This window comes from Puntigrus tetrazona, chromosome 4, assembly GCF_018831695.1.
Source record: "Puntigrus tetrazona isolate hp1 chromosome 4, ASM1883169v1, whole genome shotgun sequence".
Lineage (NCBI taxonomy): Eukaryota > Metazoa > Chordata > Actinopteri > Cypriniformes > Cyprinidae > Puntigrus > Puntigrus tetrazona.
Window position 1 is genome coordinate 18,918,575 of NC_056702.1, and position 24,818 is coordinate 18,943,392.

At 40.0% G+C, this 24,818-nt stretch overlaps 3 protein-coding genes across 5 annotated transcripts; 2 read left to right on the top strand and 1 right to left on the bottom strand.

Annotated features, from left to right (window-relative positions):
* The first annotated feature begins 25 nt into the window (after positions 1–25).
* On the top strand, positions 26–3,936 carry LOC122343048 (gastrula zinc finger protein XlCGF8.2DB-like). Of its 3 annotated transcripts, none has more exons than XM_043237355.1 (3): positions 26–60; positions 656–829; positions 1,882–3,936. In XM_043237355.1, the coding sequence occupies exons 2-3, from the start codon at positions 724–726 to the stop codon at positions 2,775–2,777; spliced, it is 1,002 nt and encodes a 333-aa protein (XP_043093290.1). In that variant the 5' UTR covers positions 26–60; positions 656–723; the 3' UTR covers positions 2,778–3,936. The 3 variants fall into 3 exon arrangements, with proteins under 3 accessions (XP_043093290.1, XP_043093289.1, XP_043093288.1); XM_043237354.1 differs by lacking the exon at positions 26–60 and adding an exon at positions 70–570; XM_043237353.1 differs by lacking the exon at positions 26–60 and having other exon boundaries at positions 70–829.
* A 752-nt stretch (positions 3,937–4,688) lies between these two features.
* LOC122343034 (zinc-binding protein A33-like) lies at positions 4,689–8,806 on the bottom strand. The gene is made up of 6 exons (XM_043237328.1): positions 8,262–8,806; positions 8,079–8,174; positions 7,627–7,857; positions 7,527–7,549; positions 7,328–7,449; positions 4,689–6,593 (listed from the first exon to the last, which is right to left on the bottom strand). Exons 1-6 carry the CDS (start codon positions 8,643–8,645, stop codon positions 6,109–6,111), a joined length of 1,341 nt encoding a protein of 446 aa, XP_043093263.1. The 5' UTR covers positions 8,646–8,806; the 3' UTR covers positions 4,689–6,108.
* Positions 8,807–15,132: 6,326 nt separating this feature from the next.
* Positions 15,133–19,091, top strand: LOC122343092 (CD209 antigen-like protein E). Its single transcript, XM_043237417.1, has 6 exons — positions 15,133–15,371; positions 15,449–15,652; positions 16,034–16,342; positions 16,979–17,106; positions 17,271–17,383; positions 17,480–19,091. Exons 2-6 carry the CDS (start codon positions 15,481–15,483, stop codon positions 17,607–17,609), a joined length of 852 nt encoding a protein of 283 aa, XP_043093352.1. The 5' UTR covers positions 15,133–15,371; positions 15,449–15,480; the 3' UTR covers positions 17,610–19,091.
* The last annotated feature ends 5,727 nt before the right edge of the window (positions 19,092–24,818 follow it).

Consider the following 24,818-nt stretch of genomic DNA (forward strand, 5'->3'; position numbering starts at 1 on the left):
ATTTACAGCCGCGTGTCGTCATAAGGACGCGTCGCGCTACCGCACCTGCGCTTTAAAAAGGTACAGCGTTTGTGGTTTAAACATTTATTTGAAGGAAATGTACTCTAGCTAGTTAACTTTTCAGGGCCGTTTCAGGCATATTCGGGATGTATTTTAGCATGTAATATTTAGTTTGTAACGGTATCTGTTCTGTGTCTCGGAGCGTTGGGTTTCGTGGTAGGACAGTTTTCTGGGAATACAGTAAACACATTGTCACTGAATCACATGAGAGATGAGATCGTTCTTCTGGAAGGTTCCCACAGAGACCACCTCGGCGAAGGCTGTGAAGATTTTTTTTAATCAGGCAGACATCTTTCGTTGTCCTCATGGGGTGTTGTTTGTAGGATAGACCGAACAGACTGAATCAAGCGTGTTCATATCTTTTCAATCCCAAACCGATGTGTCAGTGTGGACTTCGGGGGTCTACGGATCTCGCCGGATCTCTCCGAGGCTGAGCTTGAATGCAAAGATGATATTGGGAAAATGTTGAAAGAATGGGGAGGCTCGATTCATGCGTTTTCCACCAAGAAAGTGGGTTTTCTGTGGCGTTGGTCTCTGTCAGCTGGCATATGTAGATGTTCTCTCCCAGCTTCACATTTATCTTTTTGCTTCCCAGACACACTCGTTGATAGGAGGCTACCTGAGTCAAAGTGTCCAGATACTCCAGCTGAAACAAAAAGATCGATGCGACACGCTATTATAAAGATGGCGTTCATTAAAGAGGAGAGCAAAGACATGAGGATTGAAGAAGCGTTCACAGTAAAGCAAGAAGATAATGAGGAACAAACAGGTTGGTTTACGTTCTTAAACCTGAACTTACTCATTTAATCTTTATTAAAATGTTTTTTTTTTAATCAAGCAATAACTCATACGAGTAAGTCGTTGGGTACCAAGCACAGCAATGGCTTCCAAAAGGCTGGTCTTATTTATTTTTAAAAAAGTGTACGTACACTGAGTAAAGGTGAACATTTGTCCGTTATTTTAGTGGAAACAGATAGGCCCATATTTATTTTCTTCAAGTTGTAGCCTATCTTTCAAACAGCAGTGCTAATGTTTTAGAGATGCCTTCAAACGACACCAACAGCATGCAGCTGTACAGGAAGCTATTATCATTCATTTATTCAGTCCGAAGAATTGACCGTTCGACCACCGAATCCAGAAGTGTCTGCAATATTAGCTATCAAAGTAAGTGCTCGTTGTTATAAATGAGTTATAAAGAGTTGTTAATACCCAAAACGAGAGCTTAACGGGCTTCTGTCAGTCAAGAAGCTGACAGAGAAAATCCAGAAGCAAGAGACAGTGGAAAAAAATCACAATATTATACCTAATATTGAGCCTTGTGGCACTACGTACTTTTGTGTAAATAAAGAGGCGTCTCATCAAACATAAATAACAGGGGTAGGGTAGTTAGGACCTAAACTTAAATGCTTGTAATTGTTCTCAACGACTCAAAAAGCTTTCAAATCTAGTTTAGAGGATTTGTACATTCAGTTTTTTGATGCTCTTGACGTTTCAAATGTCACGGAATTCTGCCTGCAGGTCGGAGTTGTCAGTTATTAGGTCTAGGAAAAGTCCAATAAATAGATGATGAGCGGGGACGTAGTACCCTCTTTTGTTTAACGTGCTTAGGTCAGTATTAGTCACCAAACTCTGTAAGTATGTTGTTATCAAGCCAGACAACTGGACAGTTCTTACGTTACAGTTATTAACTTCACCTACTCGAAGTTGGTTATTTTGTACTTAAACAGTGCGCACTCTCCTGCGGTAACCATGTGATCGTCAAGTAGGAACTTTGTCACATGCAACAGGCCATATATTTGTATTTGTCTCTTTTTGTTTTAGATGCGACGGCGTTGAAAGAGGAGAGTCGAGATCCGAATGAAACGGTAGAGGAAGATCTGCATGAAAAACACGATTTCATATCTTTTGAAAAGGATCCAAAGACTGGAGCTCTGAGTCGTTTCATTTGCCAACATTGCGGAAAGATTTTAAAAAACAGAGAAAACCTTAAAATCCATACCAGGATTCACACTGGGGAGAAGCCTTTTATCTGCCAAGAGTGCGGGAAGAGCTTCCCGCGAAAAGATAATCTGAGAATTCACGTGAGGGTTCACACCGGGGAGAAACCTTACACCTGCCAGCAGTGTGGAAAGAGTTTCCCGCGAAAAGATAACCTCAAGATTCACATGAGAATTCACACCGGAGAGAAACCGTTCATATGTGGTCAATGCGGAAAGCGTTTCCCGCACAAAGCGACCTTTTACACCCACGTGAGAATTCACACCGGAGAGAAGCCTTACACCTGCCAACTGTGCGGGAAAACGGTGAACCGAAAAGGAAATCTTAAGGCTCATATGAGAGTTCACACCGGAGAGAAGCCTTTCGCTTGTGAACGGTGTGGGAGACGTTTCGTACGCAAGGAAGGCCTCGGCAAGCACTTGGAGACGCACTCGAGTGAGAGCTCTTTTACGTGCCAGAGGTGCGGAAGGGCATTCACAGACGGCGGCCGCTTTAAGAGCCACGTACTCGCTCACATGGGGCAGGAGCCTTTCATGTGTCTTCACTGCGGGAAGACTCTCGCGAAAAAAGCAAACCTCAAGACTCACATGAGAATCCACACCGGAGAGAAGCCTTTCGCGTGTGATCAGTGCGGGAAGAGTTTCAGACAGAAAACCACTCTTTATACTCACATGAGAGTTCACACCGCAGAGAGGCCTGTTCGAATATGTATAGTGTGAGTTTCCCACGTCAGATCTGACGAGTTATTTGGGAAATCACTCTGGGAAAGGAGCACCCGTGCGCTCGGGAGAAAGTACGATGCTTGTAGGCTTTGGATTCGTATCCTGGCAAGGATTTCTGTATTTCTTTGGTTCAGAGTACCTCGAGATCGTCACGAACCCAAACGAAGCCATAACCTAGACATTTTAAGCAATGTAGAAACCCTGGCCAGGACACATCCGTGAAAAATGGCACGTATCTTATAGTCTTCGAAAAGGCCGTAACAGCATTATATTCTCTTTTAACAAGAAATCCGTAAAAGTCCTAAATATTCGAAATTATAAAGTCTTAACCTTTGGCAAAGGTTTTAAACATTTGGCGCACAAACAGAGGAGATGCTTGGAAAAAGCAAACCTGTTTTCGATTGCCATCGAAACTGATTTTCAAGGAGCTGTCGTAGTCTTGTAATATATAATTTTTTCAAGGGTGTTTAAACGCAATAGGCTTTTCTATTTTCGTTTACCGTTTTTATATAGGCCATTCTACAGAACTGGTCCGAAGTCATTGGAAACATCTTGGAAAAAAAATAGTATTTTCTAAATTATTTGTATGTATGCAAGTCGAGCGATTTCCAAGGTACAAATTTGTAGTAATTGTGCAGTAAGTTCTCATATTGTATTTTCAGAAAGTTTTGGAATACGTCATTATGTGAAACGCAGTAATAATTTAATTATTTAATAAAAAAACAATTACATTTTAAACAATATTTCAAGTATAATTTGTGAGATTTCAATTGCAGATTTTTCATATTTTGAACGCTTTTACCTCAAAACGATGAGACCGCATATTGTAGCTATGAGAGATATATGATCGTAAATATATGGGTGTTTTTTTTTCAGATAAAACTTCCCAGTGTTATGGAAATTGCAATGATATTTATTTTAATAACTATCACTATCAGAGGTGGACTTAACCTTAGCTAGGTGACCATCTTGGGCCCGCACAAAATGTCCGCACAACACTTTTCAGAAATAAAAGATGTGCATTAACCATGGAGACGGTTGCTGTGTTGCCAGGACAACCACTGGCATGGCTGCAGTAAATGTACTTCTTTTGTCTTCAGCTTGTAGCAAATGAAAACAATGGATCTAAAGTGTAATTAAACATTAAGCAACATTACATGTGACGTTTTTTTTTTTTTTTTGACTCATTTATAAGGACCCTTATAGCCCACAGTTGCTGTTTTGTGGTGTACAACTTTAAATCTATTCCGATTCCTGGTTTCGACTCCAAGAATAGATTCATCACTTTTCTTCAGAGGAACTTAATAGGAATAACTTAGTGTGATTATTATGAGTATTTGTAAGATTGTGATACATTTCTGGAGCTCTGATTTTGATTTTGAATCATGTGCGCATTAAGAGTGTTGTTTCACTTCATAATTCAGTTTAATGTAATGCCTTTAAACTGATTGCAGATTCAAGACATGGCTGTTTAATATAGCCAACATGAATAGTGCCATTTTTTTTCTCCATAAATGACCTTGATTACAAATGGGATATTGATTTATTTTTATTTTTTTAAATAACAGTTCAATAAACCAAGTGCTTAATGAAGAGATTACGTTTTAGACGCCATGTTTCATGTTTTCGCGTTATTTTGACAAGAAAAAAAAAATCCCGAACACAACCACGGCCTTTTATTTTGGCATCTCTAAACAAAACGATGGTGTTTCGTTCCTGAACGAATCATCCGCTTAAATGATTGGTTCAGTCGTAATAACTCACTTATTTACAGCGGCTTGCTGCCACCTACTGGTGGGTTTCATTTTGCATTCACAGTATCTTATTATTTTAATAATTTCGATTTCAAAGGCCATGGATACTTTAAACAAACAAAAAAACTGTAAAATGAATCCATGAAACAGTAAATTTTGTCCAAATATTTTATACACAAATACAATTGTGTTCCAACTACGGTACACCAACCATACATTTTAAAGTGTGAATAATGTCCATTTTAGATGTGGACTACAGCCTTTGGACAAACATGTCTATTTTTGTGTAGAGTAGTTTAATATTTTGAGAATTTGGAAAACCAGGGCAGCATGATCAAAGAACAAAACTGATCTTTTTACCACAGCAGGTTTGGTAACCAACTACCCCTCTTGGAAGGAAAAGCACCAGTGAGCAAGTTGATCCACAAGGCAGTCTTTGGCATCCATCTTTTTGAGCGCAAAAGTCCATTTCAGCTTTTTTGGGAAAGCCAAGAGGAGGGCACCTGGCCATGAATGTCAGAAGATCCTCAAACATCAGAGAGCTCTTTTTTTTGTCGTTAAAATCATTATAAAACATCAATCCCTGTTTCACAGACAGCCAAAGCACTGATAGTTCTTAAAATATGTCAGGGCTTTGGTTTTGATGATGCGCAATAGTATTTTTTCCTAAGGCACGCATATAAAATCTGCTTAAAATGTCCTAACGGAACTAAATCTAAACCCTGTCTGTAAAGCCAAGGCCAAATGAAATAAGCAAGCTTGTGAAATGACATTAAACCTACCCTAAATGCTGTTGAGTGAACTGCCTTCATCACTCCATTTAACTCCAAGGTCTTTGAAGGTTTAATACTGACTTGAAGGTATTATTTGAAGGTAACGTTGCACTTAGACATGATTAGACTTTGGAAACTCGTCATATTTGAATTTAGATATTCTGCCCTTCTGGGGCCAGATTCATAAAATGTGCGAACGCTCAGATTTGTTCGTAGAGTGTGCGTACACTTTAATTCACACCAATGCTCATATTTATAAAAACCGACGTGGAGAAGCGGACGTACGAACTAGTATTGCAGGTTTTTGAAAACGTAAGCTGTTCCTGCTGGAGTTTAACTCCATATGTAAGCGAGATGGTTGGTGTGGGCACTGCTGGAGGAATATTCATTTTAATTCACTTTAATAGTTTGTAATATTGCACCATCTTCATGAAGATTCATCTCCAATATTATCTAAAGTACAACGCTGTCCAATCACACACAAAAAAAAGTGTCAATTTATTTTAACACACCCAATTGAATGCATGATGATTGTATCGGAAGGAAAATAAATAATAATAAATTGCACAACTATTCAAACGTCCGCTTTTTGAACACACAACTGTGAAAAAGGTCCATTTCTATTTCATTCTACGCTGTTGTGGGCCAGCAAGAATCTTTTACATCCATTTAATACGATGAAAAATAATTCACAACTGAAAATGTTTTAATTTAACTATTTCAGTGGTTAAACACTGGAAAAAGAATTCAGAAGATCTGATCAGATGAAAGCAGAAAGATCCAGACCTACAGGAGTAACAATCACTGGCTACTGACCGGTAAAATCCTCAGAGTGTCCGGAGTACTGAAGAATGGAAATAGTGTGTGAGTGAAGGTGGTCTTGAACGTGTGTAGATGCATGCTGGTTACAGGATCAATGAATGACACCGTTCCTCCATCATAGTCCAGAACCACTCTCACACGGTCAAGCTGCTGCAAGACAGGGAAGCCAGACTGTCTAGACATATTGTATTGCAAGCTCCAGACATCGGTGTTGAAAAAATCCCATCCTTTCCTCTGATTGGATGCTGTAGTTACTCCAAGAGTCCAGACTGAACCTTCTTTGACCTCCACATCCCAGTAGTGTGTTCCTGAGTTAAACCCCTCCGAACCCAGGACACAGCGATAACAGTCAAATCTCTCCGGATTGTCAGGAACGGGTTGATAGTTGCTCCGTCTCACGCCGGTCAGATCATCAGACAAGGTGAGGCGTGGATTTGCAGTGTTTGGATCCAGGATCACAGGAGCTGATGAGGCAATTGACAGATGCATTTAGTCTGCTTTTCATAAAATAATCAAGAGCGATTCAAACAGAGGTACGTTCATTGAAACCCCCAATTCAAAAATTACAATATTTAATGCATCATAAACATTGATCTGCTCTGCCCGCTATAGATTTTTTCCCCTGCTGGTGTCTGTAGGCCGTCTTTTTAGCCATCTCTCTGTTAATGTACCATTTATAATATTTCGACAAAAATCATGAAATTTAGAGGCTTTGTTGTGTTTAAGTTAATAGTCGATCATTGTAAAATTGTAAGACATTGTGAACATCAATAGCTGAACAGATTATCATAATTGTGCCTTTTCATTGGAAAAATCTAATTAGTAGTACTTTTTCTACAAACCTGTAGGACATCACCACAGTAATCCTAGAGTGCTTATGAACTGTGGGAATGCAAAAGGTTCAAAACTTTGTTTGTAATGTGAATCTGGCTCAGTTTATACAATTACAAATTTTCTTCATGAACTCTAGAGACTGTCAGTAGTTTCTCTATTAAAAGAGTAATACTTTAAAATCTTTGAGAGACATGAAATACATATTGAAGTTTCTTGAGTATAATATTGATCATAGGTTCTCCAGAGCTAATAAAAATAATCACATTTCTCTACACCTTTATACTGCTGAATCAACATTATTTTAAAATATTTGTAAAATTATAGTCCCTGGATCAGTAAGCTACTCTTAGATCAGTAGACTCACTGTTTTGGATGATGTCCTGCATCTTCTTCCAGATCCTGAAGGGCAGGTTGCCCAAGTAGCGTGGCACGTGAATCAAAGCTCCAGGAGTCAACTGAAGATCTGGCTGTGATAAGATCTGGAGTCTGGAAGAACATTCGGGATCACAAACTTCAATGGCTTTAGCTTCAAAACCAGAGAGAGACATCAGCAGATCACTCACCTTTCGACTGAGACTGGAAACTCCTGCAGAACAAGCAGAACATTGATCATCAAAAGCTCAATCAGCCGTCAACCGAACAATTAATGATATGAAACCACACCTTTAGGAAGCAGACGTCATTGGCTATCATCATCTCTTCTGTGTCTTTGATCGTGTGTGAAAGAATCAGTATGTGTCTGTTCATCTCGTCCAGCTTCTCCCTCATCATCTGCTTCTTCAGCTCCTCCTCCTCCCTCAGGGCAGTGATTATAGCTGCTTCTTCGTCTCTAAGAAACTGATGAAGCTTTTCGAACTGCTGTTTAATCTGATGCTCCGTGTTGTCGGCTTGAGACTGAAATCAAATCAAAGTCACTTCAATCCTCACATCACACTAAGATTTTTAAATATTATGAACTCGATACACGACATGCAATGGATCCAGAAGCAGAATTATCATTCATCAATTACAAAAAATGAAAAAAAAATGTAATCCATTACATTATCATCAAATCATAACAGTCTATAGTGATACTTCAAGTGTAATGAAAACGACACTCGATTCTGTTGGCTTACCCAGATGTGTTGAAGGGTTTTCTCAAACTCTCCTATAATGTTTTCACTCTGTAGAAGTCTTTCATGCAAGGACTTAAGTGCTGCAGCGAGCTGCTCCTAGAAAATTTTACATTTATGAATCAAGGGACTTCTGTAATATGTTCATCTAATACGAGAAACATCTCAGATATAAATCTTTCTTACCTTATACGATGGAACAACTTCACATGTGTTATTAACATGTGTTTGAGAAGTAAAACACTCTGCACAAGCAGGCTGTTTGTCCTCCAGACAGAAGAGTTTGTGTTTCTCACTGTGTAAGCCGCAGATCTCCTCAGCTTCTGATAGACATTTCTCTTTTCTCTCCTTCAGGTACATCTCGCACAAGTTTTGCAATGCGAGATTATCTGGAGGATCACATTTTGATAGTTTGCTCCCACAGTAAGGACACTCCTGAGTTTCCTTTGTTTTCCAGAACTGTTGAAGACACTCTTTACACACGCTGTGGCTGCATGACAAAACAACAGGAGACTTGAAGATCTCACCACACACAGGACAGGAAAGATCTTCCACAGTTAGCAAATCCATTTTCACGCTTTCAGCCCCAACAACATGAACCCTCACTTTCTAAGCTTTCAAAAGTGAATCGAGAATCATAATGATCCACTGTCTGTTTAGAAACAAACGCCTCAAAACATTGCAGCAGCTGCGTTGTTTTTGTAAAGACCAGGCTCTTCTTCTTTGTAGATTTTCTGCAGATACAGCGAAGCGTATTACTGCCCTCCGAAGGTAAAGTTTGGAACTAATTCTTAAATACAGTCCTGTGTGATGTAAGAACTGCCTCTGATTATCAGTTTGCGCTTGTCACTGTGTCCAAACAAAGACGTCGCAGAAAACGTTTAAGCTTCAAGGTCCTGCAAATAGTATTATGCAGCCTTCCAGGTAGACATGTTTCAGAACTTTAATAGCACGATGGACCCTTAATTTCCATTTTCCCACTTATCTTCGACAGTCTGGGAGTTTCTCTGGTCTTGCCCTTGTTTCCATCCTTGTCTCACCCTCCATGTCCTGTGTCAAAATTTGTTGGGCAAATGTTTAGGGACTTTTAGGAGTATTTGTGAGGAAAGCAGTTCTCTCATGCACGCATCAGTGTTTATGCGTTACAAGATGTCATGTGCCAGTATTTTCATTAAAATCGTCTTACAGTTTGATATGGATTTCAGTATTTGGAAGAGTGTTCAAAGCCACTTTAGAATGCATAAAAAATCAGGATACTTTATATATGATGCAATTTCTTAACTTCCTCTTCTTCAGTGTGGTATGTAGCTGTTTGTAACTGCAGATATTATACATGTTACAAAACACAAAGTCTTCCACAAAAGGATTTCTTCTGTATAAAAGACGAGGCTGATCCAGACAGGGCTAAAACGTCTCATTAAAACATGTGGAAATATTTACGTAATGCTGAAAATGTGCACAAAGGAAGTTATGGTTTCAATAAATGCTTCTGAATCAGAGACTGCAAGTATGTTTTGTTATTAGTTACACGTATTGGTATTGGCGGTTTAAAAAAAGGCAGCGTTTTGCACAGTTTCATGACTAATAAAACTTCAGATTGTTGCTCAAATGAAGGAGTCGTGGGACGTTGTTCTAGAGAGGCCGTTTTTTGTGAGCTACAGGTCCTAGTCTGTATGAATTTAGCACTTTAATTTAATACTGTAACAATAATCGGCGTGTTCTACAGTCTCTCAAACATGAGGTTTTGTGAAATTAATTCCACACAACAACAAAAAATTTCACTCATGAATTCTCATGTGGTGCTTAAGGGCCGTTTTAGATCTGTTTTTAGCCTTTTTCTGTGAGAAGCAACTGAAAGTTTTGTTCTTCTGTGATGAAATAATGATTCTCATACAGATCATCATCTTCCATTTTTCATCAGTATCAGGTCCAGGGCAAAAAGAGACAAATGTAAGTTAACACCAGTTTAATGGCACAAAGCTGCAAACAGCAAAACATTTTGACATGTAAAGCATCTAGATCAGTGTTCCTCAAATTGATCGTGATTTTCTGATGGTCCTGAAGACATGGATTAGCATGCTCAGGTGTGTTTGATTAGGAACAGAGCTAAACTCTGCAGGAGAATGGATCTCGAGGTCCAGATTTGAGGATCACTGATCTAGATCCTACACCCAGGGGCATCATTTCTTACAGACACACACGCACACACAGCATATTTCATAGCATTCTAAGCAGTAGTAGTAATATTAGTAATACAGAGCTAAAAAACATAAATGTTTAACCTGAGAAATTGTACACTTTTATCCACGAAAAGAGCTCATTTTAATTTTGATGCCTGCTATCTGTTGGCATGGAGGCAAAAAAGCGCTGAGAAAACAAAACATTTTGAAAAGATTCAGCTGGGGGAACATTAGGAACTAATTTAGTTAATTGACATCAGGTCTAACATAAAAGGGATGTTCATGTAAAAAGGAAGTCTTATGTCCAGAAGCCCCATGTGTCCTGTGGGCCGAATGGAAATCCACGGTTCTACGGTCAGACGAGTGTAAATTTGATTTGATATTCTTGTTGGAGATTACAGACACTGTGTGCTTCGGACTAAAGAGGAGGGAGACATTCTAACGTTTCAAAAGTCAGGATCACTGATGGTTGCAGCTTGTATGTTTTGGAAGGCTCTGGACTAGATCTTTCACTTATGGAGACCATTTGGTACATCAATAAACGAAAAATGTTAAAGATGACCCAAAAGTCTTCAGCAGCTGGAAACCTATATGAGCCAAGAATGGGGCCAAATTTAAACTCCAGAACCTCAAAAGAAAAGAAGATGCCCCCTTCCCAACTATTTTGAGACCTATAGCAGGCATCATTTTGTGCATAACATTGTAAAATGTCTTAGTTTATGTCAACTATGTCCTATTATGAATAAAATATTGGCTCGTGATTTGAAATCCTTTTTAAATTTTAAAAGCATCCCAACATTTCCGGAACTCGGGTTGTAGTATATTTTTATTTAAAGGCATGCCTGCATCTTACACATATTATAAATACAATAAAAACCAGCAAATATGTTACATTACACAAGATTTTTTACATTAACATGATACAAATGTAAACTTATTCCTTCAAAACTATACTAAATACAGTTCTTTTCACACTGAACAGGAAAATGTTGTCTCAACGCAATGATGCTTTTCAATCGACTCAATAGATCCCTAATGGGGCTATTCACACTATGCATGATAATTCACGATGTGCAAAATATTTTTCGATCTCGATTTTTCACACGAGTGGTGCAGGTATAGATGACCAATTCCGATTTTGTGACTATATCTGTTTTTTTAGACGCAAATTATGTATTGGTGTTACTATGCTATTTATCATTTTATGAAAGTGTCTAATAGTGTCAGACTAAGATTTTAACGAATAAACTCGTACACTCATACCATAGTTATATATACTGTGTGGTTTCAAGGGCTGTTTGTCTTCATGAACAAGAGATACGAAGGTGTCACATCTCTGGACTCTGTGTTTATGTTTTCGTTTCATGCTATGTGCTCCCTGTGCCCTGCCTTCCCTCTGTGTTAATTATGTTATTGTCATCAGCTGTGTCTCGTCAATTACCCTGTGTATTTAAGTCCTGTGTTTTGAGTTCTGTTTGTCCGAGCGTCGAGGTCCTTACCTGATGTCTACCCCTGTGTTTATCCTACCTGCCTGCCTGTTCTACCTGCCTGCCTGTTCTACCTGCCTGCCTTTGTATCTTTATTTTGCCATTTTCAAGATTAAATCCATTTAAGTTTATTCTAAGCCTCGTGTCCTTCGTCCCGCGAAAGCGCAACCGTGACAGAACGCTCGGACCATAAAGAAGTAAATAGCGGCATAATTTCCCCCTTTTTTTTGTTTTGTTTGCCATGTTTGCCCAGTATAAAGACCCAAACTTCCTCATCCGCCTGCTGGAGCAGGGGGATTGCTCTCTCGAGGACTACACCGAACTTTTCCTCGAACTGGCCAACGACTCCCGCTACCCGGACAGCTTTCTGTGCGGAATCTATTTCCGTGGACTGAACACCTCCAGCCAAGCGCAGCTGTCCGGGAGCGGTCCTCGAGAGAGCATCGCCGCATACGTCGAGTGGGTGCTGGTGTCCTGCAAATCAACAATGATGGTTGCGCCTGAGGACAACGACACCAGCCCCACTCCAGATCCAGAGCCTAGCCCATCCCTTCACCGCAAGGTCGAGCCCCAGCCTGAGCCCACCGCTGACACGGGGGCGGAGTCGAGCGCGACCACGGACCCATCGTCACAGAGAGCGACAGAGCCGTGGAGCGTAACAGGACCCGAGCCGTATACGTCAGACCAGGTGCGCGAGCCAGCAACGGAGCTCACCGCGATGAGGTCAGCCGTCCGTCAGGAGAGCGCGGAGTGGAGCTCCACCCACTACTGCACATCGGCTGAGGATGAGCTGATCATCCACTTGGGGCTGCTGGATCTGCAAAGGGAGCTGGATGATGTAGACTTGGACTTAGACTGGGCACCTCCCCTGTATCCTGAGTTCCTGTTCCCGCTCAGCTACCCGTTAGCCCGCTGGTTCCGCCCAGCCGTCCCGTTAGCCCGCTGGTTCCGCCCAGCCGTCCCGTTAGCCCGCTGCTGGTTCCGCCCAGCCGCCCCGTTAGCCCGCTGGTTCCGCCCAGCCGCCCCGCGCCCGCCCGCTGGTTCCGCCCAGCCGTCCTGTTCCAGTGCCCGCGCCCGTGCGCGCCTCCAGTGCCCGCGCCCGTCGCGCTCCCTCCAGTGCCCGCGCCCCGTGCGCTCCCTCCAGTGCCCGCGCCCCGTGCGCTCCCTCCAGTGCCCGCGCCCCGTGCGCTCCCTCCAGTGCCGCCTCAAGTTTTCCCACTTTCCCACCCATGCCACACCACGTCGATGGATCCCAGCAGCCCCTGCGCTCATCCTCAGCAAACCATCTGGAGCTCGCCACGGGTCTGCCGGTCTCCATCGCCATCGAGGTTGGAGGATCCCTCGCCTCACCGTCCTGCCTCCGAGACCCAGACTCCTCCTCGGCTCGTAGACCCGTCGGCTCCCCCTGGGCTCCTAGCTCCCTCCTCTACACCGTGGTCCGTCAGTCCACCAGCTCCACCAGGCTCCATCGTCCTTCCGGCTCCGCCTTGGTCTGTCGTCGACCATCCGTCGCCTCGGGATTCCTCTCCTCCGGCTTCGCCTCGTCCCTCCATCCCACCTGCTCTGTCAGGCTCCTCCTTCCCTCCAGCTTCACCTCAGTTCTCAGTCGCTCTGGCTCCGCCGTGTCCTTCCCGTCCCCCGTCTCCGTGTCAGTCGCCGAAGCCTGCGGCGTCGCCTTGGACCTCCAGCGCCTCGACGTCACCCTGGCTCTTCGGCTCTCCGTCTCCGCCTCAGTCTCCTCCACCACCTGCTCCGCCACTGTCGGTCGGCCCCATGGAGTCGATGGCTGCTCCTCCTCCATGGCTCCTCCCTCCGTCGGCTCCACCTTGGACCACCATAGCTGGGCTCTGGATCTCCTCCTGTTCCGGACTCCTCCTGTCTCCTTCCTGGCTCCTCCCTCCGTCGGCTCCACCGTGGACCACCATAGCTGGGCTCTGGATCTCCTCCTGCTCCGGACTCCTCCTGTCTTCTCCCTGGCTCCTCCCTCCGTCTGTTCCTCCTTGGACCCTTCTGCCTTCTGCCTGCCCCCTCCTGGGGATCCGTCCTCCACCAGAACCTCCTCCCAAGACCCGGTATCCCCAAATCCTAGTCATTTTGGTTTTGTTTGTTTTCATTTGATGTTACCCTTTAGGTGCGAGGACGCACCTTCCGGGAGGGGGGGGGTAATGTCACATCTCTGGACTCTGTGTTTATGTTTTCGTTTCATGCCATGTGCTCCCTGTGCCCTGCCTTCCCTCTGTGTTAATTATGTTATTGTCATCAGCTGTGTCTCGTCAATTACCCTGTGTATTTAAGTCCTGTGTTTTGAGTTCTGTTTGTCCGAGCGTCGAGGTCCTTACCTGATGTCTACCCCTGTGTTTATCCTGCCTGCCTGCCTGTTCTACCTACCTGCCTTTGTATCTTTATTTTGCCATTTTCAAGATTAAATCCATTTAAGTTTATTCTAAGCCTTGTGTCCTTCGTCCCGCGAAAGCGCAACCGTGACAGAAGGAATGTTTATGGAAACCCAAGGTTTATGGACTTTTGCTTTGAAGCAGTTTTGGTATAACAGTACTTGTTAAACTCTAAAAAAGAAACTCTCTTCGTCTCCTGCTTCTGCTTTTCACATTAAAGAGGCTCGCTGACTCAAAGGAACCTTTCTCGAAGTTTTCCCTAAAGGTCACACATGTGCATTATCGGACAAGGAAATGGTCAGAGACGTGAGTTCCTCATAAAAAAAAACACTTCTACTTAATCAAATCAAATCAAATCAGAAAACACTCTTCTATTGGCAGAACTGTAACTTTCCTGTCTATTAATTTTTGTCCTAAAGGTGAAAATGGAAATGTACAGTGCCTCTTTTCTTTATTGCTTCTTTTTTACTTTCTATTTTGTGTTTTTTGTTTTGTTTTTTCATTTTGTGAATCTCAAAAACTGCACATCAGAACTATATACTTTGTTTTTTTCCCTCTCTTTGTGATGGATTAAAAAGGGAATTTGGCCTTTGTGTTCCTCATATTTACAATAATGTGTTACAGGAAGTCACGGCTGAATAATTTAATATTTCTAGCCACCTTGGTGTACTACTACTACAATTACTACTAATAATAATAATATTAATAATAAATAATTATGGCTGGTAACATATCTTCAGAGATTTTAATCATAATTTCTGGAACTACAATAATTATTTTTTTATCAACATTTTTGCAAAAGATCACAATGTCTCCGAAAAAAACTTCTTTGATCGTGTTTTCTTAAGCAGCTAATATAAGTATGACCTTTTTCTGAAACTCTCTATGTACCAGAAACAACCTGAAATATTTCCAAAAAGTTTCCAACAACACATGTAATTGTAATTAATACATGAACCTAATTTAAATGAACACAAACCAAACAGTTGTCCTTCTGCATTGAGTTGAACTTCCTTTTTACATTAATACGTGAAACATTTTCACAAAAGGAGTTCCTTTCTGCTTAAATACCGGTCACTATGGGAGAGAAACTAGTGTTAGTTGGTTGATATTGAAGCTGTCCGATAGCGTAAGTCTAAATACAGAAAAGGATAAAACTCCAAAAATATGCAAAGAAGAACCTCATTAACTTCTAAGGAAATGAGGAAGCTGTAAGAGTCATCCAAGTCATCCAAGGTAATGATACTATTATTACTGTATTTGCTGTAGTTTAGTGTACGGCTTTTTACCACTTTGAATTGAATTTTTTATAGAAGCGACTGTAACCATTTCATCTGCACCAAAAATGTCTGGAACTGTGAATGGTGGTATGGATAAAGGTTCAATAATGGACTCGGAAGACCGGATAGAAAAGACTGTCGATATCTACATCACTGCAGAAGCTGTAAGAGACATGAAACATAAGAAAGACACTGAGGACATCAATGCAACAACCCTTAAAACAGCCCAACCTACAGGTAACTGAGATTAAATGAACAACTTCAGATTACTTACTCACCTCCAGGTCATCGAGTATGATCTGACATATTGTCTTTATATAGTATATATTTTAAAAATCTGTTTATACATTTATATTTAAATTCCTATATTTTATATTATATACAAACATAACATTTTTGACAGCATTAAGTTTGATTTTTTTCTGAAAATAACTGATCGTTTTGGTAGAGAACACCCTTGTCTAAATAATCAGGAATAATTGTGTTTCTCTGCACAATCTTTGCTAACAAACATCTGACAAGTGGTTAAAGTTAGTCTACAGTTGGTATGTTTTCAGTTGACGTAAGCAGTGTGATACGAGGAAGCGGAGAGACTTACGTCCTATCCATCATCTTCAGGAAGTGATGGTGTGAAGATCAGGAGCTCCAGAGCAGCTGTGGTGTGTTTGGTGTTGCTGTGTGTTCTTCTGCTGACCGCGGTCACTGCACTGGGGGTGTACATCCATAAGACGGGCGCAAACTACGCAGAAGAGAGGCGGCAGCTGTTAAGCAACATCACCAACTTCGCAGAAGAGAGTCAACTGCTGTCAAGCGAAATCGCCAACCTCACAAAAGAGAAACAGTGGCTTCTAACCAACATTACCAACTTAATTCAGCTAAATGTACAGTTCAATCAAGAGAAAAACGAACTGATAAAGTTTTTTCAAGGTATTCTTGAGCTACACTAAAACCACCTAAACAATGATGTTAAGAGAAATGTTCTTTATTGTCGGCTGTTTTAACGGCGACAGTATAAACGTGTTAGATGCGCATTCTCCACAGTAGATTATTTCTGATAACAAGAAAACTAAATTAAACTACATCCACTGAAGACCAGATGATTTAAAAATGCAAATCGATTTTCTGGCAGCACGAGGCGCTTTTGTACGAAAGACATCTTCCATCGCACATCTTCAGTCGACATGTTTTGTCGACCTTGGAACATTTTATTGCAAAAATGTAGTTTTGACTGTATCTCTAAACCTAACCTTACCCGTGAATAATGCTTAAAACGTATTTAACTTTACAAAAACTATAAACTGGTTCTTCAAATCAAGACCTAGAAACACAAACTCCGCAACATCAGGTTCTTTATCTTTTATCAGTGGTTTAATTTGTATTTTATGAAGCAACAAGGCTACTTTTTGTATGGAAAAAAAACAAAAATAATAACTTTATTCAACAAATTCAGCACTGTAGCGCCATTTGGATGCAAACGATGAACAAACACAGAATGCCAGCCAGGTGTCTACGTCCATGCTTATAATTATATTTATGTATAGCACATGTAATTTATGTTCACAGATGGATGGATTTACTATCAGTTCGGTCTTTACTACGTTTCCAATGAGACGAAGAACTGGACCGAGAGCAGAAGATACTGTACAGAGAGAGGAGCAGATCTAGTGATCATAGAGAACAGACAAAAACAAGTGAGTGAAATGTACTTATATATATTCTGGGGACATATTTGTCGGGAGAAATTAACTAAATCTGACAAAATCCTTTTTCCGCAATTAGTAATTGTGTGTTGTTTATGAGAGGTGTTGAAATGTGTGATGTAATTTTCTCTTTTTTTATCTCTTTGTCTTTTCAGGATTATGTGAAGAAGATATCCAATGGAAGTGACGTCTGGATTGGTCTGACCGACAGTGAAGTAGAGGGAACATGGAAATGGGTTGATAACAGCACCCTGCCCTCTGGCTCTGGGTGAGAAATCACTGCTTATTATGTAATAAATGATTGTTAGTCAGTATCATATCACACAGAAAGCTCTAAACATCTAATGCTGATCTGTTGATGCAGGTTCTGGAAACAAGGAGAACCTAATGGAGGTACAGATGAGAACTGCGCTTTCAGTGGTTCAGCAGGACTGTTTGATTATATATGTTCTAACCTTTTAAAATGGATCTGCGAGAGGAAAAATATAAAATGACATTATTATTTGCATATATGCTGGAACATTTAAACATTTTTGACATTTTCTATTTTTCACTTACTACCATTAGCCTATAATGTAAAATACTTTTTTTAATATTCAAGTCTTAGGAATAGTTTACCCCAAAATTATAATTCTGCCATTAATTACTGACACTCATGTTCTTCCAAATCCGTAAGATCTTCATCTATCTTTGGAACACAACTTAACATCATTTTGATAAAATCCGAGAGCTCTCTGATCCCCCCACAAGATCCTAACACAATCAAGGTCCGGAAACGTAGCAAGGACATCGGGTTCAACCAGAATTTTAGGAAGCTACTAGAATACTTTTTGTTTTTTCTTGCATTTTCTTTTCAGTTTTGTTACTGAATGATTCAGCATTTTGAACAAATCAGTTCAATCAATGACTCACAAGTGACTTACTGCCACCTACTGGTGGTTTAGGATGTTTAGGACAATTTCTTTTTGACGTGACATAATGACGCAGTACTGTGCTCGAATATCCTGCAAAAAAAACAATGCATAATTTTTCGCCACATACCACAAAAAATGATAGACCTGGAGTTGCCCAGATCCAGATTAAAGAGTTGACGGTGACTAGCCACTGGTGACGTTATCAATGAAACACAAAGATGCGAATGTTTTGCAACATGCCACAATTTGCTAATTTATTAGAAGGAAAAAAGATACAAGTTCTGTCATACATCTCGTGAAAAAGTAGCAAAAACAATGCAACGTTAGCACTGAATAGTTTTTGTGCAAAACAATTGCATAGTCAACACTGTTCGTATCACTAACAACGTAACTCACAAAATACAAAGTCTATAAGCCTACTCACTGTCAGAGTGATATCTTCAATTCGTATAAACCAATGAAAGGTTAGATAAATAAAATAAAAGATGAAAATGATTAACAATGCAGATTCGTTTTCACTGTTTTCTGTGGACATATTTTCCAGGGGTGCCAATACTTTTGGCCATAAGTGTTTTTCAGCCACAATTCGTTTTTTTTTTCCAGCTTCATCTTTAGAAAAATATTTCCACACACTTGATATGCCTCCGCTGCTTTGCTGCAATGTTGTTTCTGTCAAAATCACAGCAAAAAGCCTCATGTCGGAGCAGTAAAGTTGAGCAGTCTCCACACCCATGATTTGGTTTATTAGCAGGGGGCATATCATTGGAAAAAAAATTAAGAATACATTTTAGTACGAAAGTTTTTGATGAATCATGAGTTATTTGTGAAAACATGTTTAGTGAATGAGACCCATTATTTTGTGTATTTGGTGTAAAGCAGTTATATATCACTTTCCACATATTGTACATTGTTGTTTCTCCTCTAAGCCTTGCCTTTCTGTAATGCTTCAATCTGTACAAAGCTCATCTCAAGTGTGCGATAGAAATGTTACTCTCCTTCCTATAATGTGATGCTGTGTGCCAGCGCTATGACACAAAAACAATAAAAGCCATTCAAAAGAGGCATTTGTTGCATCCAGTGGAGACATAATTACTGGTTATAATGACTTAGTACTGTCTTTTTATTCGTCACGTCGCATTGCGCCTCGTAAACATTACCATGTCTGCATTTGTTATCGAAAAAACGAGAAACAAGCACTACTCTACACCTCACAAAACACGCATTGGAAAGTAGATAGCAGATTCTTTTAAAAAGACAACATAACATTTTTATGTAGTTTAGCAGTAAATTACAATATTCTCCAAATGGTTATTAATGCTTATAAATATGAGCGCCAAAGGGATATCAGTAACGCAATATATTGTGAGAGGACCATGTGTCACCGCAAGTTCAGTCACATAATGACATATGCTGCCCACAAAGTGCTCTTGGAAACGGCCTATTTCCGATGATTATGAGCTCGCTGCATTCAAATGATTTGTTGTTGGAAAGAAAATAATGTAATATTCCATTGGTAGATAAATATTCACCGCACTAGATAGTCAGTTTTCTACGATTATGGACTACAATCAGCTACCAACAAGGTTTTCAACCTATAGCTTTGCCCTATAACACTTCTAACTTATAAATGCTTCTCAGGGTTTTTTTTGAGGATGTGTATTATGAGTTTATACATGAGGGAAGTGAAAAATTGTGTGATAATATATGCATTTGGACCTCATCTGAAACACTAATTAAAATGTACTTCCTTTCTGCATACATATTGACCACACAAACGGAGACAAGGAGCACGACGCGAGTAACTCAACTAGTGTTCTTGACACACAAAACTATACAAAACTACGAAAAAGGGTGCGATCTGCAAAATGCGCGGTGCAGATGGAACAATTTTGGATCATGTGTATGAAAATTACAACGTTAAACCTGGTCGATCTGGAAGAGAGGTCACTGACCGCAATACACCGAGAATCCAGTCGTCTGAACTCACAGGTACTGAGATGAATCTTTAATTCATTTCATCACACAAACATAATAGCACACATTTTATGTACAATGACTTAGTGCTCAGTTTGCATGTTTGCTATTAATTATAGATCAATAAAGAGAATAAAGTCATGTTTGTTGATGTTCAGGAAATGATTCTGTGAAGATCAGAGCAGCTTTGGTGTGTTTGGTGCTGCTGTGTGTTCTTCTGCTGATCTCAGTCATAGTGCTGTGTGTCACCTTCAATCAAGAGAGACAACAACTACTAACTATGATCACCAGCCACACAGAAGAGAGACGACAGCTACTAACTAACATTACCAACTTAATTCAGCTAAACGTACAGTTCATTCAAGAGAAAAATGAACTGTTAAAGTTTATTCAAGGTATTCCTTAAATACAGTAAACTATTTAATGCATAAAAGATCAATTATAAATATAATTAGATCTGTACATCTAAAAATAAGTTTTTTGTGAATGACGATAAAGACCTGAGAGTTAAGATGGATGTTCACAGATGGATGGATTTACTATCAGTTCGGTCTTTACTACGTTTCCAATGAGATGAAGAACTGGACCGAGAGCAGAAGATACTGTACAGAGAGAGGAGCAGATCTAGTGATCATAAAGAACAGCGATGAACAAGTGAGTGAAATGTACCTATATATATTCTGGAGACGCGTTTGTTACCAGAAATGAGCTAAATCTGCCAAATCCTCAAATTGAGGTTTGTGTAGGGACGTCCACTCAAGTAAAAAGACGATACATCATAAATAAAATAAAAATGAATGTTTTCTGTTATTGCTACAGCCATATTTAATTCATTGAAATTGGATTGTCTCCAATTGGTAATCTCTTTTCCTTTTTTTCTTCGACTTTTCAGGATTTTGTGAAGAAGATATCCCTTGAAAGTGACGTCTGGATTGGTCTGACCAACAGTGAAGTAGAGGGAACATGGAAATGGGTTGATAACAGCACACTGCCCTCTGGCTCTGGGTGAGAAATCACTGCTTATTATGTAATAAATGATTGTTAGTCAGTATCATATCACACAGAAAGCTGCTCTGAACATCTAATGCTGATCTGTTGATGCAGGTTCTGGAAACAAGGAGAACCTAATGGAGGTATAAATGAGAGCTGCGCTATCAGTCGGTCAACAGGATGGGCTGATTATCAGTGTGCTACCAATTTTAAATGGATCTGTGAGAGGAAAAATACAAAAATGACTTTATTATAGCAATGCAATACTTTTTTTATTAAAGTCATTTTGATATTTATTTTCCTGCCATTAGCAGAAATAGGCAATATTTTCATTAAACATATTTGAAATATGTATTTACTTACTAAATATGTGTTTTGTCATTTGAATTTTTCTGGACAAAATGTCAAATGTAATTTGTAATATTACATAATTTGAGGCGGTATTTTGTATTTTAAATACATAATCAAGCAGTTAATTTCTTCACAAAAAACGACTGTAAAATTTAAACCAATCAGACAAACTTTTCATTAGATAAAGTATTTATTAGATTAATTTATTAACACCTCACCCAACACCAGACTCGGTGCCTATATGTCTGTAAATGACCTGTAGACCCCTGGCTACCATGGTAACCAAGACACTTCAACCAGATCAGATAAAATTTACAACCTAGAAGTATATAGAAAAACCTCCCTCTCTACTTCTCTCTGAATCAGACACATACACTGGTAAAGTTATGACATGGCTTCTTTCATTAATTCATAGACAAATTTGTCCATAAATTTGATATCAGGCATATCCCTCAGATCACTGTGTATATTGTTATTGTTCTTGTATACTGTCTTTTATATTGTATACTGTTTTATGCATGCTCATGATAGATCCCTAGTGTTAATATCACAATGTTTGGTATCTATCCATTTGTCTTCGGATGATCTAATTGAGAGTGTATATAATATGTTGATACGTATGAAATGTGTTCTACAAATTTTTACTAGTTTGTGTGTCAACCTTGATCCAGTGTCGTATGCAACTTACCATGCTTAAACACAGAGTTGTAAAACTTTCACTCCGAAGGTTCAAGACACCATTGACACCTGAAAGAAGTGACCTCTCGCAGATAAAGCTCTTACAGCATTGACCCAACACTTAGCCGCCGGCTCTTCTATTACGCTCTTCCACTGGAGGGTCTGGTATGGTACGGTTTGGTATGGTTCACTTTTGGGGGTGTTTTCCACAGGGAACAGTACCTGGTAGTTTTTTTAGCACCACCTCGGCTGAGGTTCCAAGCGTACCGCACCGTGACCAAAATGTGATGTGTACACTCTGCTAAACACTGATTGGCCAGAGAGGACTTGACTTTCCCTTCAACCAAAGATCCTCGGATCCCAGCAGATCTCTCTCTTAGCTCTTTTTCAAACTCCAAATAATCAGAGTCAGGACATCTTTGGAATTCATCACGCTTGAAACTCCAAAGTTTCCAAAACCATCAAGACTTTCATCTGAGACTGCATCTGGACCCTCTTCAACAACCAAGTTAACGCAAGTATCGTACATTTAAGTTATTAGTTATTGGAAGCCTTTTATTCAATTCTTTTCCATTTGCCAGTTTGACAGCTCGAAATTTTCTCATAATGTCTGATGAGGTTAGAGAACACCTGACAAGAGATCAGAGACTATTCCTTCATCCAGAATCACTCCAGACCCTGATTCCCAGCTCCATGTTGGTGTTTCTCTTCAGTTCGCCTCACTCATTTTTTATAGGGTTCAGGCCAAATAGCTAGAAACGGACAGCAGAAGCTTGGTTTTGTGCTCAGTGACCCATTTTTGTGTTGTTTCTGAGGTTGGAAGATCCAAACATGGCCCATTATGCGATTAATAACAGAGCCAGTCACTTATTGAGTTTTTTATCTGTTGGTATTTGATAGAATCCATGATGCCATGTGTCTAAACAAGATTTCCAAGACCTCCAGCAGAAATATAGGCCCAAAACATTAAAAACTCTTCTTCTCACCATGCATTAGGATGATATAGACACACATCTTCTTCCAGACAGTTACCTAACATTTTATGTTGATTGGAAATGGTCGTTTTCACTGGTCTAGCTCTTTTCTTAAAGCCAGTTCACTCATTTGTGAAGCTCAATTAACTTTTACTGCACATCAGAAATATAATCTTAGTTTTTCCTCATCGTGACGGATGATCAAGGGAATTTGGGCTTTGTTTTTCCTCCTATTTATATGTCTGTGAAACAAGAAGCCATGGCTGGATATTTTCATGTTCATAATCACCCTGGAGTGCTCAAAATTGTAAATGTCAAATACACTTCAGAAATATTTTACTCATAAGAATTTCTAGGGGTGCCAATAATTGTGACCAATGTGTATTTGAGAAAAAACATTTATTTCATAATAATATTTCCCAACATTTTAAATTCTAATTATCCAATTGTTACGAACCATACACTGGTTCGTGTGTATGTTCTTTTTTTTTCTCTCTCTCTCTGTTCTGTCACTTTTAGTGTTTTCTAGGTACCGCCTACTCTCGGAAATCTGTTGGCTGGTGTGGCTGTCAATCATCGTTGGTCACTTGTGACGTCGTGTGATCTCTGCCAATTGCGATCTGCCTGGAGACCTTTAAAAGTGGAAGCGGCAACTGGAAGATGGCTGTGTTTGTTTGTGACTTGGCGTGTGACTGGTTTAATTGTTATTACTGTTATTGCTTACGAGACTAGAGTGTGGTTTGACACGGGAGACGTGGAACAGCTTAGTAAGTCACGTGACATACATCTTGCACGTAGGATTTAAGTCTCTGTATTAGATTCACTAGATAGTGAAGTGCGCTAAACGTGTATTTTTGTGTTTTGTAGTTAGAGTAAGTTTAGGGCGCATTTGCGCTGAAGATTTCTTTTCCATTGTTTGTTTGTTTTCTTATTTAGAGGATTGGGCGGAGACAGTGGGGATCTTTTTGTTATTTATTTCTTTGATTTGTTTTAGCGCTACTTTCAGTTCCTCTCCCGCTTGTCTTGATTATGTATATAATTTCATGTTGTTTGTTACCGTGTGTCCTTAGATGTTGTAAATAAGCATGGTTTTGGGAGCAATAAATCTTTTTGCGGTGCTAAATATGATGTCTTGCGCTTCTCTTGCCACTTCTATCTGAAGCTTCTTCTTTTGGTCATCTCAATGTTACTCCTTTTAAATTCCTAGACAACAATTCCATCTAAGGTCGTAACATTTATTGGGGGCTCGTCCGGGATATTTTTTTTTAATATTTCCGGTAGAATTAAAATATTTCCAGGATAGTTATTACCGGATTGTTTAACCCTTCGGTAAATAAAATGACCAAAGAAATCGCTATGGTGGTGGCAATAGAATTTGTTGACCGTGCAGTAGGTTAGTGTGACCTTAGGTAAGATTGTCGTAGTAAGTAGCAGTTTGTAGCAATTTTGAGCATGTAACTTTTCAAAAATGTTCAGTTTAGAAGAATTTGTTAAGAGTCCCTCGTTGAAGCTGCTTAATGTTTGTCGGAAACAGGACTTGATTTTGGTGGCTGATCATTTTAAATTGAAAATTAATAAACAGGATCATAAAGTCGAAATTAAGCAAAAGATAATTGACCAGTTAGTTGAGCTTAATGTGCTTCTCACGCCAAATATGGAATTGGAGGAGTCGGCTGATCATTTAAGTCCTGGTGTTAAGGCGTTTGCTTCTGATGGAATGGGAGATAAGAACGTGTCTAGTGGCCAAACCGATGCAGATGCAGGGGTAGAGACCGTTGCAGATGTTTGTGTTGGACTGCCACCTTTTGAACCGTTCTCCCCG

Excerpts from the sequence above, each read along its gene's own strand:
- LOC122343048 (XM_043237353.1), top strand. The coding sequence starts at position 523 with ATGTTGAAAGAATGGGGAGGCTCGATTCATGCGTTTTCCACCAAGAAA. Across the intron at positions 830-1,881 it reads AGATAATGAGGAACAAACAG|ATGCGACGGCGTTGAAAGAG; the intron begins GTTGGTTTACGT and ends TTTTTGTTTTAG.
- LOC122343034 (XM_043237328.1), bottom strand. The coding sequence starts at position 8,645 with ATGGATTTGCTAACTGTGGAAGATCTTTCCTGTCCTGTGTGTGGTGAG. Across the intron at positions 7,858-8,078 it reads AAACCCTTCAACACATCTGG|TCTCAAGCCGACAACACGGA; the intron begins GTAAGCCAACAG and ends ATTTGATTTCAG. Across the intron at positions 6,594-7,327 it reads GCAGGACATCATCCAAAACA|CTCCTGTGATCCTGGATCCA; the intron begins GTGAGTCTACTG and ends TTGCCTCATCAG.
- LOC122343092 (XM_043237417.1), top strand. The coding sequence starts at position 15,481 with ATGTCTGGAACTGTGAATGGTGGTATGGATAAAGGTTCAATAATGGAC. Across the intron at positions 17,107-17,270 it reads TAGAGAACAGACAAAAACAA|GATTATGTGAAGAAGATATC; the intron begins GTGAGTGAAATG and ends TTGTCTTTTCAG. Across the intron at positions 17,384-17,479 it reads ACCCTGCCCTCTGGCTCTGG|GTTCTGGAAACAAGGAGAAC; the intron begins GTGAGAAATCAC and ends CTGTTGATGCAG.